General features: G+C 28.6%; 1 protein-coding gene across 3 annotated transcripts in view; it reads right to left on the reverse strand.

The window, feature by feature from the left end:
* Positions 1-676: 676 nt before the first annotated feature.
* LOC122271711 (protein FAM117B) overlaps positions 677-17652 on the reverse strand; it is a 98453-nt gene continuing 81477 nt past the window's right edge. For 2 of the 3 annotated variants that reach the window (XM_043053902.2, XM_043053913.2), the window contains exons 2-8: positions 15103-15257; positions 12539-12622; positions 9727-10044; positions 5726-5785; positions 4133-4334; positions 2529-2658; positions 677-954 (exon numbers count right to left, since the gene is read on the reverse strand). In XM_043053902.2, coding sequence (XP_042909836.1) covers positions 774-954; positions 2529-2658; positions 4133-4334; positions 5726-5785; positions 9727-10044; positions 12539-12622; positions 15103-15257 — 1130 coding nt within the window. In that variant the 3' untranslated portion in view covers positions 677-773. The remainder of the gene's footprint in view (positions 955-2528; positions 2659-4132; positions 4335-5725; positions 5786-9726; positions 10045-12538; positions 12623-15102; positions 15258-17652) is intronic. The other variant, XM_043053906.2, reaches the window with a different exon arrangement.

Genomic DNA, 17652 nt, shown 5'->3' on the forward strand with positions numbered 1-17652 from the left:
TTAAACTTTGCATCAGTTTTTATTTCAAAAAAGGAAGAAAAAAAACAATAATGTAAAATGAAAAACAATGAATAAGTTAAATTCGAAGATGAATGCAAAATGTTTAATTCTCTCCAAAATAATTTCCAATCTTAAGCTTAGAATATGCGTCAAAGGAAGTAGACTAAACCATTATTCATAGCAGTTTTTCTTAAAGTTTTCAATCACTTAGATTTTTAATTTGCCAAATTGACTTAGGTCCCAACCGGTCTGGATAATCGGAGCTCTACAGTATTTAAAATAAAAGATAGTAGTTTTGAATTTCAGAAAGAAAAAAAAGAAACTTGCTTTAAAATTTTAAGAATCTAAGCTGGCCAATAACTCATTGTAAACAAAAAAGTAACTCATTACACTCAACTAACATATAAATAATTTGTTTGTCAATATATATTGACCACAAATTAACACTCACATTAAGAAAGGCAAATATGCAACACTGTCTAGATTAAACATAATACAGACACACACAGACACAAAATAATCAAAATTGTCATGAGGAAAAAACATATCGTATTCTGAATCATTGAGGAGACACGATTCATAGCTTGATAAACACGAGTGAATCAAACTCTAAACCTACTAACAGTATTTAATTAATATTTCTTTTGTTAACCTCCATGCTGTGGGATTTTGGACATTTTTCTTTTTGCTATGAAACAATTTTGTCATAAAGGTGAAGACAGAGGTTTTATGGTGGATGGTTTTTTCCCCCATATAATTTAATTTACTTAAATTTATTGAAGTCTTTTACTAGCGGATGGAGCACCAGGTTTGATGATGTCCCCGTTTGGAGTAGATATAGCGCCACAGTTCTTGCAGAGGGGATCAAATGCGGATCTTTGACTGGGTAACAGAACAAAATGCATACTGGGCTTGGGACAACTAAACTCTTGAAAATCAGCACAAACAGAGCTCCTAAATAAGAAAGGGGAAAAACTTTACAAAAAATATTCTTTAAAATACTTTATGAAATGGTATATTGATGAAAAAAATTGAATTATTCTTCCGAAAATATTTATAACATATTTATAGAGGAAAAAATATATGTGAAAACACATATGTGGTTTGATTTAAAAAAATTCATTTAACTTTAATGTTTATCTGTTCCCTATGTTTAACTGTTTTGTCCCCTTGAAGAAGAAATAACCAACAACTTTTTGAACTTTAAAATTATAAATGTTATAGATATTCTATAAAATTACGAATTGATTTTAAAAAATTAAATGCCTAATAAGAGATACATTGTAACGTAGTGTTAAATTGTCTAGAATTATTATTAATTCCTAATACTCTAAGAAGTTTCAGAGAAGATTTCCAAGCTTCCCCAGTTTCAAGAACAAATGGCCACTACGAAATTCAAGGCCATTTTTAGCCAGTACCAATGGCGTATATTGTTTAATTTGTATTAAAAAAAACAACTTATATTCATTAATTTCAAATAACTCATGCAATTTTTTAATAACCTAGGTGTAAAATTCTCAATAATTGAGGCATTTTGTAAAAGCTATAAACTTTATTTTTTTCATGTTTGTACCAACACATTAAGTAATCTATAACCATTAAAATTAAAATACAAATAAAAGTATAAGCTATTAACATAAACTCTATTAATAGTTAATGCAAGCACAGTTTAATCTATTCATATGCTAGAAATGTATATCGAATATCACCATAGAAACAGACAGGAAACAATTTACATGTAACATGATTTTTCAATAAAACAAGAACGATAACATCCAAAAAGCATACTAATTATTATAATTAAAGATAAAATTTAAACGCTTCAAAAAACCAAATAAGGAAAAAATAAGTTATTTCTTAATCTAAATTCCCGCACATGTATATAGATGAAAATATAGATAAAATTACAGCAAATTTAAAATTCTAAGTTAATGTTTTTTAATAACTAGGTTGGCATGTATTACTTTGGATAGATAAATATTTCTGTTTGACTGTGCAACACTAAATTATAAGTAATGCATTGAGTATTATATATTTGGAATAATAAGGAAATAAACTAGAAAAACAGATTTTAGGTTTTAAAAAAAGTAAATAAAAACTATATAATTTTGCGAATTAATTAATCCTTAAAACAGAAAGTTCTCAAAATTATGATATTGTAAACTGCGGAACATTTTATGTTTCAATTAGAATTATATATGTCCAACTCCAAATAAAAACTGAAATTTTGTTAATAATTTTGGTTTCACAATGTAATTTACGTAACATTTATAGATAATTTGATTAAACTTATTAGGGTTCCTTTTTTGTTGGAAATTCAGCTAGCTAAATATCATTACTAGTCATTAAAAAAAACTGCACAAATTTAACTGCCAAAGAGTTATTTTTATTTGTATTTGCTGATAGAGTTATTTGTATCTGATGACAGCACATTTGTAATTATCAGAAATTTTGTTGCCTACATTAAACTCGGCAATTAATTTTATAAAAATGAAGGATGTATTCCATGAAGAAACATGACTTCCTACCTAGTTTCCTCAGCTATTTTCACTTTCTCACATCCATCAGGGGGCTCTCTAGCAAGAAATTTATTAATATGAGGACTGGTTGCCAATTTATTAGTATATCCTTCTAAATCTGGAGAGTCTTTACTTCCTTCTGAAAAAATAATAATAAACCACATGAAAAATATTTAGAAAAATTAAGGAAAAAAAATTCTTTAATCACGATTTAAAAATAATATATAAAATCAACATAAATTATTTTAATTATTTTTAAATGTAATTCAATACTGATCTTTTATCACTATTACTAAAAATGCTACTCAATGATCTAAAATACATGTCATCCTCCCTTAAAAATACCTATAAGAAATTCATTTTATTCAATGACTTAATTCTAAAAGACATAAATAACATATTTAACATGTAAAGTTCAAATGTGTGTTGTGATTAAAGCTGATAAGAGGAGCTGAGATTTTCTTAGATTAAGATTACGGATTGACGTGGGGACAAATTCAAGTTTTCTACAAAAATAATTAGAACTTTCTGAAATCAAAGGTATTTACATTTGATTTTAATTTCTTATCATATTTCCTTCAACTCAGCTTAATCATATTTCCTTCTATTTTCTGTAGGGTAGCTCAGTAGGTAGAGAGTATCAGACTTTGAACAGGAAAGGCCGGGGATTGATCCTTGACATCTCTAAAACCCGAGTACATGTGATATACATGCTCTAAAAATCTGTGGAATCGAAAGATCTGTGGTCTGATGCTTAGTAGTACCATGGGTACAGGTATCTGGAAATTCTTTTCTTCCTCTTCAGATCTATGTGTGAATTGTGGAAGTGGGCTCACAAATGAGCGGTGCTGCCATCTATCCAGGGGTTCTGAGCTAAGTGACACTTTTACCTCGCAATGCTCTCTGGTAAGACGGAATCTTCCTGACTTAATTCGCAAGACCAATGGCTTGTTTAAGCGTCATTAGAAACAACAAACTATTTTCTATTCCAGTTTTAGACTAATATAATGACATATGGTTCTGAGAAATAACATTAAATATGAATTGCAATACAAAATAAAATGAATGGAACTCAAAAGCCTTCATAATCACTCTAAAATAAAAAAAATTCTGAGTTAAAAAAATGATGTAGTCAGCAGTAGCAGAAGTAAAAAAACTACAGAGAATCTACATAACTTGGATCTCTGCATAATCATTACATTTACAAATTTGGCCTTATTCCACTAAATTTTATATGATACATAATAAAAGGCTTATTATAAACACGCTTACAAAACGTTTTTGCAATGAGCCTAAGAAATCCAGTTCGGTTGATAAATTCCTCACATAGTTTCTAATTAATCTGAAAGTCTTTAAAATTACCTATGACACTTTTCCATTAAGCTTAGTGCATTGCATAATGCAGGCAATATTTGCAAAGAGCTGGGCATTTTCTTATTAACTTAGAGCAGACATACAATATAATAGAGACTATATTTGCAGACACAACGCATACAATTAAATAATATTAATTTTTAAAAAAAAAATCCAACATATCAGGTATTATAACGAAGGCATAAGGATGCAAACTAAAGCACACTAATAATTTTTCTTTGCTTAAATGATATACCTACCATTACTCGAGGGCCTAGAACTATCCATTTGACCAGGTATGATTGGTACAACAGGAGAAATAGATTGGCTGCCACTGTGGGAACTGTTACTACTCTGACTACTGGAACCACGATCGAAAGGAGTTTGAGTATTAACACTTTGTGTGTTTCGGAACAAATCAGCAATTGGTGCTCTGTGCCCTTCTGGAGTAGGTTCCAATGCCTGCAAACATAGAATGCAAAACTCAGTTTTTAATAGTTCACACCATAACTGCAGTCAAGGATATAATGTTAAAGGCACTTTGGATTGAAGCTATTAGTTCTTTTTCCTTTATGTGGAAATGTTAAAAGAAGGTGCTTTACTAGAACCCATTTCCACACTTCATAAGATCATGAAAACAATCTAAGCAATATTCATCTGTCCTCAAATACTAACTAAAAATTTACTCTGATATGTTTTGCCAATCTTGTAAAAAATACGAAACTCATTTTATTTTTTCAGCATCTACACAAAGAAGAAAATTTAAAATAAAAATTTTAATATAACTTAAATTCTTATTTAAATATGGAGCTAAATAAAGCAATTAAATAAGGATAAAAAATAAACTATTTTCTTAGCTTATTACAACTTTGAACCAGGATAACCTTTTTTTTATTAAAAAATTGTATGAGGAACTTAAGCAGTATATTTTAATATCTATTTTCATGTCAAACATAATTTTTTAGCTTGTTAAAAGTTTCTGAAAAATGTATTAAACTTAAATTTCAAATGACCTCTGAAAAATTAACATTATTCTCATTATTAAAATTTCAAAAATATAAATTCTGTTATAAAATTATTAAAAAAAAAATTTATAATTTTATAACAGAATTTTATAATTTTAAAAATCTTATAAAAAAATTTTTTGTCATTAAACTACTTTAATTCACATTACAAATAACTGAGTTTTTATGATGGATATACTTTGTCATTATCTTCCAAAAAATATAGATTAATTAACTTATGCAAACATACATGACAAGTCATGATTAAAAACCTAACCTTTTTTTTTTCAGAATTCTTTGTTAACCAGGAAGAGAATAATAATAAGGAAAAAATGTATGAACCTGTCTATAATAATGGAGTGCAATTAGGAAAAATTCGAAAATTATGGAAAAGTTTAGAGGCATTGATGTTGACATTGACATAAAGATGAAGGTGGGTTAGTTATAGTCAGCATACGAATAATAATAGCTGTGAAAAGAGCATTTTGAAATCTAGTGACTCACAGAAGATGGTTGGTAGATGTCAAAGAACTTGAAGAGAATAAAGATTAAGAATTGGTAACTTTTATATCAAAACTGTAAAGAATGAAACGCTGTTGGGAGGCAGGATCGATTCAAGGGACTGTTAGGCTATTGAGAAGCAATATTTTAAGGGCAATTAATGTAAATGTGCGAGCTTTGATAACAGGTGTTTGGTAAAGTGACATTTCATTAAATAAGTAATCTAGATTGACTTTACATTGTACAATCACTAAACAATATTAATTTCTTTAAACATGGGAGCTCTCACACATTGATACAGTTAAAAATGCAGTTATGTAACTTAAGATGTGAAAGTAGATAACTTACTCTATCACTTTCTTCACCGTCAGTGTTAGAAATTTCTCTTAAAACTATCCGTTCTATTTCCTGAAGGAAAAAAAAACAATATTTCATTCAGTTTTAATTTTAAACTATTAAAAAGAAAAATATATCCAAATTTCACTTTAAAGAAAATTTATTATACTATTTAAGATATTTTTGCATTTAGCATATTTTGTCCATATTAATGTATTTTTAAAAAAATGAATATTCATTTTAAATATACAAGAATTCAATAAATAATTCCAATAAACTGAAGCAGTAAGATATAATTTGATTAAAGAAACTTCATTCCCTTCAAAAATATGTAGGTAGATTGGAAATAATACTCAACATGTTTAAAGCACTCAAAAAAAGTGTTTCTTCTTATTCATGTCTGGCATGTTTTGGAAATGGACACCTATTTTTGAGAGTGACTGTTATTTCCAATCTGCATAATTTTGAAGCGAATGAAAAATTTTTTATCAAGCAATACAAATATTGGTTTAAAAAAGGATTAAAAGACATCTAAAACATAATTATTGTGGAATGAATTTATTTCTCCAGAGTGGAGATAGATGGTTCTAGCTGTCTTTCATTGGATGTGTGGATAGCAAGTACTAGTTCAAAAATAACTCTGAAGTAGTGAAACTACTGTAGTCGCTACTTTTTTTCGTAGTTTGTGGTGTAGTGTGCAACTTCTTTAAAAAAGTAGTGTAGTGAGTAGTGTGATACAAAAAAAAAAACAATAGTTTGTAGCAATCCCTGGCAAATACTTGTAACCTTAGTTCAGAAAAGAAATACAGCTCTAATAAATAAAAGAGCATTAAACAATTACTAAATTGCAAGTACTTGATAATTTTGCATTTCTTAAATTATCTATTTGCTGTCAAAAAAGGCATAAAAAGTTGAAGATTAAATGAACAATTTCGAGAAAAAAAATGTTTTGGAAAAAGAAACCAGCATATGTAAAGATGAATAAATATTTCTTAATAATTTCCTTTTATTTAATGTAAGTCAATTTCTTATTCAAAACCATTTTGAACATAGGTGTAAATTAAGTTTACCAGCAGAGTTTGTCTCCCCTAAGAAGTGAAGTAGTTGCTACAATTTCCAAAGTAGTTTGTAATCATTACATTTAAAAAAAAAGTAGTTGTAGTTAACTATATTTGTAACTAAGTAGTTGTTGTAAACTACAAAAATAATGTAGTTTTTCTGACCACTACTCCGAACCATTGAAATAGCAGGTTGTCTAGAAAAGTGGTGTAATATGAAAGTGAATTCCTATCTTATGGGCAAAGAATATGTTAAATGTAAATGAACGCAACAAACCATCTGACATTTTTCTTGCATGACAAGACTAGCCGCCATAGTGCTAAGAAAACTTCACGTGGGAAGTGCAGAGTAATAACCTCATAACATATTTGACATACAGTGACTATTTGTTAATTCAGAAAATGAATGAAAGCTTATCTGAAACAAAGCTGAGTAAAGTCACCAAAAACTATTTCAAGTTGGGAGTGACATAATTTTAACTAAGATGGATTGAGCAAGTTGGCATGCCTTCTGTGAAGTCAAACTTTCTGTGGGTCAGTTTCCTTACTAATGACAAAGTAGTTACATTTTCAGAATAATATTGCAAAAATTACCAAAGGTACAAAGATTATGAAGTCACTCTTTTAATGAACATGAAAAAGGTTTAAAATTAATTTTTTTTTTACCAAATATAATCATTTTTTTCTTCCAATGCCCACCTGTGTTAACATCCGTCAATTCAGGCATATACAGAGCGATTTTGTTGGCCTCTCTTTCAGGGGCACCCTATTAGGTGGGCCAACGTCGCTCCCACAGTGAGGACAGATAGTACAGAGAAGGAAAGAACATTCATGCCTTGCCCGGGATTTGAACCCAGAACCTTTCTGATGCAAGGACAGTTCCCTGCCCTCTACACAGGCTGGTCACCAAATTTAATTATAGATTAACCAATATTTTTGCAAATACATAGAGGGGGTGCAGCAAAAAAAAAAAAATTGAACAAAGATACTGCATTATGGTATTGAAGTTAATTTCTTTTCAATTTGTGCATTCCTTTCTTTTTGTGTATCACTTAAATTTTTATTTATTTTTACCTAAGTTATATTCAAAATTGATTGTCCTGGTTTTTTTTCTTCTTTTTTTGTGTCGCATCCTATAAATTAAAAAAAAAAAATATGAACATTACCAAAACTGCAAATATTATGAAATTACCCTTTTAATAAACATAAAAAATGTTTTAAATGAACCATTATTAAATAAACAAAAATATGAAAAAAGATTAAGTTTGGAACTTTTCGCCAAATATATTCATAAAAAAACCAATATTTCGTAAGAAATAGGTTTCCCTAAAGCAGAAAATTGAACTTCGGAGTGACTAGATGTCACCACATATTCGAAAATGTTGACAACAATGGAAGACTAAATGTAAAAAAGTATTACAATATTGTCATTTAAAAAATTTTAAATAACATTTTATAGGATTAATAATATTAATTAACTTCCATAAGTCTGCCTATAAAAGAAGTTACCTTTATCACTGCTATTAAAAGGAAAGTATTTTCCTTTTTAACACAGAATATTAGTTTTCTTACAAGAGAAATTCTATCTGTGAAAATTAAATTTAATTTTTTGCATCTTAAAAATAACTCTCCTAATAAAGCTGTAGGAGTAACAAGTTTTCTTAAAAAATAACAATGACATATTTCATCTCAGGGTGCCTGGAGATTTAGTAACAGTTATAAATTCGATATCTCATCAGAATTTCTTTGATCTTATTCAACTATGCTTGTATAGAAAACTTAACTACTTTAGGATATTACAATTTTATTTTCAGTACATTTTCATGAACTTTTAATGGGCAAAAAGAAGAAATAAATAAAGAAAAAAAGTGCTCCAAGGCTTATATGCTGAACTTTGGAACAAGTTTATATGCATGCTGAGCCACTTAAAAGATTTTATTAAGTAACTTTTACAAATGTGAACTGAGCACAATAAAATTAAGTGAAATGAAAATGTAACAATGGAGCACACAATAGGTCATAAGGTTGGTTACGAACTTGAGTTCATCAAAGTGGGGGGGAGGGGACCTTGCTTTAAAAAAACAAAACCCTATTTTTTTCCAAGGTGGGTTTTTTCAAAATTTACTGAAACACATAAACAAGCTTTACCTCAAAAAGCAAAATAATTGTAAATTAATTGTATTTAAACAAAAACTTTCAAACAATCGATGATGAATTTACTTGATATGCTAATTGAAAAGCATTCAACTTGTTTTGAGGGCATATTAATGTGCCTTAAATTTGGATGGATAAGTGAAGTATCTGTTCTTATGAATAAATTTTTTAATTTATCAAAAATCTTTTATCAGACAAGTTTTAATTACAATTGCTAACTTTTGATATGATATAAATTTTGCATTTTTATAATTGTCTAGGTAGATGGCAATGCAAATTTTAAAATCCTGCAAATTATAATTAAATCAATTTATTTCATTTATGAAAATTTTTCATTTTTTTATGAAATAAAATAATTTATATAGCTTGAAAAAATAATTGAATAGGAATTCAAAAAGCAAAGTTGTATATTAAATTTCAATGACAACTGAGAAAAATGATCAAGTATAAGTTTTTTTTCTAATCGACACTGATATTAAACCATTGCTAATGTAATAAAAAATTTTGCTATTCTTTAATTGTGTTATTTTAATTTTTTTGTAACAATCTGTCTGTCTTTATGAAACAAAAATAATAGGTTACATTGCAACAAAACAAGGTATAAATAGTTACCTTTCATGCTAGAAGCAAAACCAGCAATCTCATGGAGGGCTCGAGAAAAAATTTCAATAAAGCCAGGGTTTTTCATCAAAAATCTGATAAAACCCAGGGTTTTGATAAAAAGATTTTTTAAAAAAACACGCGGACTGGGCTTTTAAAAGAAACCCCTGTTATAAATATGAAAAGTGAGGTGATGGGTACCTGATTAAGACCCTCGACACTACTTCTCATTCTTGGAATCAGAGGCTTCGGAATGTCAGGGATTGGAATAGGAAGAGCACGCGATGATGCAGAGGCAAAAGAGGAATAGGTGGCACTGGCATTGTTGCCATTGCTAGCAGCAAGTTGTGCCCCCTGGTGGTGGGGAGAGATGGACGGCAGAATAGGAGATGTGGCTCCACAGGTGGACGATGATATGGCATGGTGGTCCCCTTGAACGGGACTCTGCCTTTGGTAAGAGCTGGAGGGCCCCGTGAGGCGGCTGTTATGATTGGTCCTTTGCAGGCGCTGGCGGATAAACTGAAACAAAATTGAAAAATAATTTATGTACGACAGCTACTTGTAATAAATTACAAAAGATAAATTTTTAAAAGTGAGTGCAGAAAGAATAAATTTGCATTTTTCGTAGCAAACTGTTTACAAAGAATAAATATTTAAATTAGAAACACTGCATAATATGTTTAAAAGAATTATAGGGTTGTTACATTTTTCAGTAAAACAGAGAATAGCCAATTTATGTTTAACATTTAAAAAAATATTTGTTTTCACTTTATTCATCATTATTGCATTTACAGAATTACACCATCACTTAAATCATTAATAGTCCCTAGTGATTAAAATATGCAATAAGGGTTCATTCCGAAATGATGTCTTAATTATCCAACTACATTTTTATCTTTGATAGGATGCTCAGAACTTAAGCAGGTAAATTGATTTTAAATTTCTGTACACTTTTAACCCTAGACAACTAAACATTCTTCTTACAGATTTTGCGAATTTGAAATGTTACTGTTGCTCTCATAGTACTCTCATAACTAGTACACTTATTTAAAGGAAAGGTGACAAGCATGGCTGTACACTAGTAAGTTTTCTGAAATCGTTGTCTAACAGTCAAATGTTTAGTTATAGCATGCAGATGTTTGCATCAATACCATATTTGGAAACAGTGAGTAGTTTTTTTGCTGTATTTTATTACTATCCTATTTTTTATTTTGTCCATCTAAGAAATGCAGACTAATAATACATGTGAAACTATTGCAACAAAGATTTTGTGGAGAGCACACAGAGAGGCAGAATTTGACAGAACATTTTGAATTGTTGTATTTTAACTCATTTATTTTAAAGTAAAACTAATTAATCCTTCAAAATTATAATTCTTAATTTTAATTCAGATATTTAATTCTAAATTTAATTTTTGAAAAAGATTCACAGATTTTATGCAAATTCAATGCAAATTCATTTCCAAACCTATAGTATTAGATTATAAAAATATGCTGACTTCTCTGCTAAAATAGGTTCACATATTAATATGAGCTGTATTCTGCCATGCAATTGAAAAATTCCATGTAACTGTTTCACGATAAATGGAGAAAAATGGCTAGACAACTATTTATTTTCTATTGCTAATGCTGTAAACACAAAAAATAGAAATTTTTTAAAAAAAATGATAAAGAAAAATTATTTTTGAATAAATACTTTTGCAATAACATTTTAAGCAATCTCATACAAAAATATTGAATGTCTAAAAATCTCAATTTCAATTATTTTATCACTTACATCGATTTTTCCATTGCAAAGCAGTATTCTCATAGGTCAGCAATATAGTTGAAATTGATTTTAAATATGAATAATGGGAATTAGTTACATAATGTATTAGAAAATGCAATGAGCTAATGAAATTACACATTCTTAAGATTAACAGCAATGCGTCAATCAGCTTAAATCAGTTATATCAATAACTGATTTAAGCATTATCTATTTTAATAAGAAACTAACCATATTTATGGTAAAAAATCATAAGGTAAATATGGTAAAAAAACTAAGCGCTGCTCAGCAATACTAATGCCAGAAACAATCCCTTTTATTAGTTGTACAAGGTGTAAAACAACAGATTCGAAATATAGGAAAATCAGCCTAGTAATTAAGGTTGGAAGCTATTGTCACGATTATTTTGTTCACTTAAATGATTCATTGAAGGGAAGTTTTTAATTATTTATTATCACTATTCTAAAATTCTGAGTTAAGAAAATTCTTTTTTAAAAAACCATGCAAATCTTTCCAAGTAAATTTAATTTTTATTTATTTTTTGAATAAGGGGCTAACTTTTCAGATCACTTAAAAAACAGCAAAGTCACCTATCTCCTATTTGCTCAATAGTATAAAATTCTTAAAACAATCCACAGGATTCTTAAATTTTAAAAAATGCAATCAATTATAGATGAACATATTCTTTAATTTTAAAAAAATATTATAAGAATTTACTAACACCAAGCATTATTATCGAGATAGATGGATAAAAAAAACTTTTATACACGTAAATTAAATCACAGTTTGTTTAATATAAAACAAAGTGCCCTTAACTCTAAAAGTAAAATTGAGTTTAATTAATATTTTTTTTTAAAATTTAGTAGCTCACAGTAAAATTTCATGGTTAAAGAAATATTTAAGGAAAAAGCAAGAAAAAATTTCAGAACAGAAAATTGATACCCCAAGTACAAGAAACAATAAATGAAGAATTAATATTAACATCTTACAGGTAAAAATTTAAGTAATCCAAACAATTATTGTATTCATGAAATTCCTCCTGCATTAATTACTGAGCAATATTGCATTTTTGGATTAACCACAGCAAAACTTCCTTATTTTGAGTAATAAAATTTATTTTATAGCACACACAAGCCTAAAAAGCTCAGAACAAAATGTATCTCAGTATAAAAAAATTAACTTAAAAAATATTCATTAAATAATTTAAAACATCTATTTTAATAAGTATAAAAGAAAAATTAGTGCTCACTTTCATTTCTAATGTTTCTCCAGAAATTGAAGATCCTTTCTTTTGAGATAGTCTTCGATCAGCCTCTTCAAATTCTTCTGGAGTCTAAATAAGTAAATCAAAAAAATACATTTAAGTGTGACAATAACAGAATAAAAATCTGAAGTTGAGAACACGCATAACTATATGATATAGAGCTCCATGAAACTATAACCCCACTTCATACTTTGGCATTTTTAGGCCAATCATGTAAATTAAGAAACCTCTGAATCATTATTTTCAGCAAAATGTTATTACAATTCTCTACTGTTAATTATTTGATATTAAAATTGATATATAAAGCCATTAAAAAGTGCAAACCATAAAATTATTAATGCATGGTTTTTTTTTATTTTTAGAAATTTTACACAAAAGTAGGAAATGATAATAGTTAATTTGTGTCTTAATGATTAAAGAAAACAGGGTTGGCAGGTTTCGACAGAGGCGATTAAAACTACCGGCATGGCTAGGACCTTTTTTTGCCACATTTGTGGAAGATACTCAGAAAATGATATGAAAATAATTACTGACATACAATAGATAATGCACAAGAAAAACAATTAAATGTTATCCAAAGTACAATTTATTTATATTAATATCATCATTCGGAATCAAATATTACATTGTTTGCATTTTGCAGGAGTCTAAGTCTACCAAAAGACAAGTTGACATTTACATTTATGATTGCTTATATCAGAGAAATTATAAACATTTTTTTTATCAATGAATCTATATTTATCAATGCTTCTTACATGAAGTAAAGATTGAGACTGGGCTAGTGTTTACATGATTTCATAGTCTTACACTTTTCGGAGGGGGAAATTCCCATTTTGGTTGAATCATAAATGAGCACTTACAATTATTCTGACATGCAATAAAGAAACATCAAATGCAGCTCTAAAGAAAACATGGTGGCTCGAAAGAAAGCATATTGTAAATAACATGGTGACCCACTTTTCTTATTTAACCCTTTGAGAAATAAATATAAAAAATTAATTCAGACCTAAGATGAAGACATAATTTCTCACTATCCCACAAACCTAATAACAAATATTTTGGTGATCAGTAAATCTCATTGAATATCAATTAAAAATGCATATTCTGGGAATCAAGGCCCCCTAAATAAAATAAAGATACCTGAATTGATACTTTTGCATGCTTTTTTTAATCACTATTTTAAACTTTTCAGTTATAATATGGACTAATTGTATTTAAATTTTTTAAAAAAGAGAGAGGGGGGGGAAATAAAATTTCGTAAATATGCTGAATGGTTCGAAAAATTTTGCTGAATATGGAAAATCTTTGGGAGGTCATAACATCCCATCCCAGCACCCCTGAATGGCACCAGTATTAATAGAGGACAATCTCTTAATAGAGTATCTTTTATTTCACTTATTTTCTTTCATTATAGTCTCAAGTTTTTTGCAATAACAAATAATGATATCATTGTATGGTATCATTTGTAATTAAATTTTGTTTTATGATACAAAATATTTGGGGAAAACTCCTTACCATTTAAAGCTCTCTTTTAAAATTTACAAAAATTACTTTGAAAATTGCTAGAAACTTACTAAAAATTTTAAGGTATTCAAATAGGACTTTTTTCAATAATCTAGATAAGCTTATAGCTTCAAATATGATGCAGAACAAAGTTAGGATTTTTTTTTAATTACAGTATTAAACGATTACTTTAAATGCTCATATCTAGTGCAATTATTAAAAAAAAATTTAAACTTTAAAATTTTATCATTTCTATTAATTAAAATATACTCCGATAATTTTGCTTAATTTTATTGAGTATTTCTATCGTTAAAGAAGGAAAACAAGAGGAAAAATTAGTTTTTTTATATAAGTATGTCCAAATCTTCATGAATATTTAAGCTAGGTTTAAGAAATTTTGTGCAACTATTGCATGTAACAACCAAAAAATTGAGACAAGTTACAAGTTTATTGTTATATTACTTGGCATGGAATATTCATAAACACTCTCTTTTGTTCGTCATCCCCCCTCCCTCCACATACTCCTCCCACTACACCTTCTAACTATATGATTATGATCATAACCACCTTATAATAATTTGTTTTAAATATCATTTGTAGAGATTTTGAAAGGAAAGGATACAAATGACACCATTATTGAAAGCTTTCATGCAAAAAAAAATTTGTACACAAAAAAAATATTGGCAAATGAAAAAACTTAGTTGATTCTTAGGTTATACCATGAACTAAAACTCATCTGTAAAATAAATTAATTTAAAATAAGCTTTTCTAATTGGTTTAAAATTTTGAGCAAATAATTGTTCCAAAATGAAAGGAAATAATTTTACACTCTTAATTTTTCAAACTTAATATTTAAGAGTTCAAAAAGTGTAAAAACTTTTTAGCTAGCATGGAGAGAATTTCATTTTGATAACTTTGGTCAACCAGATGGAGTTTAAAAATATTTCTCTAAGTTACTTTTAATGTGTAAAGTCTTGACATACCTGTGTCTTTCACAAAGGATCATTAAAAACAAAACTTATTTGAAGAGGAGTATGAATGAATACCTGTGTAGCCCTATCCATCATGAGACGTCCACAATAGCTGAGGTAGAGGGCATCTCTTTGCCACTGTCCCAGCAGATAGATGGTATCCACTGATGCTGTTCTCCTAATATAAGGGGCAGAACTGACATTCTTGGCCAAGGTCTTAGACTTATCTGCTGAAATAGAAATTAACTAAATAAGGATTGAGTTTTTCAATCAAAAAAGTTAAATTCATTTTAAAACTGATCAGCAATAATAATAAATACTAAAATAAACCAACAAAAAAAAAGATAATTGTTACAACAAAAAATTCTAAATAAGAATTAATTTTCTCTATCTAATTATAAAAATTTACATCAATCAATATGACAATTAGTTCTGTTCTAGTTAAGGTAACGCATAAACTTAACTTACTAAAACTACTTCAAATTATAATTTTAAAACTAAAAATATTTTTTAATTATCAATCACAGTTTTGTCGTTATTCATTACAGATTTCTCTTGCATGGCGACAAAGAATTCACCATTTCTTTTTCACATAATCAACAAAAAAAAATAAATAAAATATCAAGCATGTGAGCAGTCATAAGCATGAAAGCGTAAATATACATGTTTACTAGTTTCTGGCACCAAAAAACTTCTTAAAAGACGAGCTAACATCTGCACAAGTTTTTTTATTTATTGCTTTTTTTTTAAAACTGAAAATTGAAATCAATTTGGCACCTTGGTGATTGTAGTTGGCGTGAAATATCACGAGAAGGAAATATCCCCTCAATTGCCATTATAAGTAATAAGCAAAATCTTATGATTCTGACTAACTTTAATAGTTTGCTACCTCTATAAATTGTGAGGAAGGAAAAAAAAAAGACTAAGAATGCTTAGAATTCAGAAATATTTCAAACTTCTCAGATTTCTTTGATTGGTTTGCAGCAGTGCTCAAAAGAGTTGACATTTCTTAAAAACAAAAAATGCACCAGGGCTCGAAAAACCGCCCGTCCTGGGCTGTCAAAAATTCCATGCGGACAACAAATTTCTCGAATCCGACGTCCGCGCGGACGGCCATTTTCCCGTTAATGTTCGCGATAAATTTTTAATTTTTGTTATCTTACAAGAGTCTATCGCGTCACTTCTAAAATGACCCTCTAATAAGAAATACAGCAACATACTGTGTATGTTTGAATTGATGTTTTCTCTGTTTGATAGTACTGCAGCGGTTGAGAGGGGCTTTTCAGCAATGAACTTACAAAAAAACACATTACGTACTGGTCTTAAACAAGAAGCGTTAAAAGCAATTATGAACATCATCCTTAATGGAAAACCCCTTTCAGATTTTTGTGCAGAAACCTCTGTAAATCATTGGCTTGATTGTGGAACTGGCAAACGTCATATTTGATTCATTTAAAAAACGCAGTACCCTCGGATAAATTGACATTCCAGATAACTTGACCTTTGTCATTTAAATTATTTCATAAAAGAAATACTAGGTTACTATTAGTAACCTAGTATTTCTTTTATTACTGTATAATGTAATCCTAGTAACTACTAATTCATTGTGCAATTTATATAAATGTTTGTAATAAATAAGAGAAAATTATATTTTTATTTATTTAGAAGCTACGGGTTAGTTTCAAAGGAGGACGGATACATTGTTAAACAAGTCGTCCTAGGGGACGGGTAAAATTTCTGAGTTTTTTCGAGCCCTGAAATGCACAAAATTTTAAAATAACTTAATATTTCTGTAAATTATCTCAGAGACAACGAATATTGGATATCAAACGTTTGTATCTCGGATTGCGTTAGAAAGGAGTGTAATACATATTTTTTTTAAAATTATAAGATACTAACAAGCAATTAACTTGCATTTATTAAAATTTTGTAGAGATATTGTTGAACGGAAATAGTCACCTTTGATCGTTATAGCAAATAGATCAATAAAATTTGTAATGATTTTTATAATTTTTTCAATAATAAGCACTATAGTGTTATTTTCACACCTTATGGTCCATTGAGGGGCAGCAGATATCGAACTTAGGAGTTATTAGAAAATGAATGCTTCTTAATAATGATAGTTGAGACCCTTTAACAGCGCCAAACGATTTAAAAAATTTCGACGTATTCGAACCACCCTACCCCCTAACGATTAAGTTCTTAGCTGAAAGTTGTGGGTTCAATCATCACTCCACTCTTAAGAAATTAATTATTAATATAATTATTTCTTCCAAAATAGTCTTTATTTTAAGAATAGCTACTAAAAGACTAAAGTTATACAAAAAGATTACATAAATTTATCATTAGCTAGTGCTTTTTTACATTAAAAAAAGAAAAAATAATAACTACTTCAAACTTCCCATTAATCAATTTTTGAAAACAAAGAAAGTTAACATAATAAGCGACGCCTCCGATCATTAGGTTAAATACATACATATTTAACAACGCGAATACAAGGAAGAATATTAGTAACATCAATACACATTTCATCAATGAAACAGTTACAACTCCTACCGTCTCATAACAATTCCCCTTTAATAATAACTTTACAATGAAAAATATAAAGAGGCTTAATATGTTCTC

This window comes from Parasteatoda tepidariorum, chromosome 2 (assembly GCF_043381705.1).
Source record: "Parasteatoda tepidariorum isolate YZ-2023 chromosome 2, CAS_Ptep_4.0, whole genome shotgun sequence".
NCBI classification, from domain to species: Eukaryota; Metazoa; Arthropoda; class Arachnida; order Araneae; family Theridiidae; genus Parasteatoda; species Parasteatoda tepidariorum.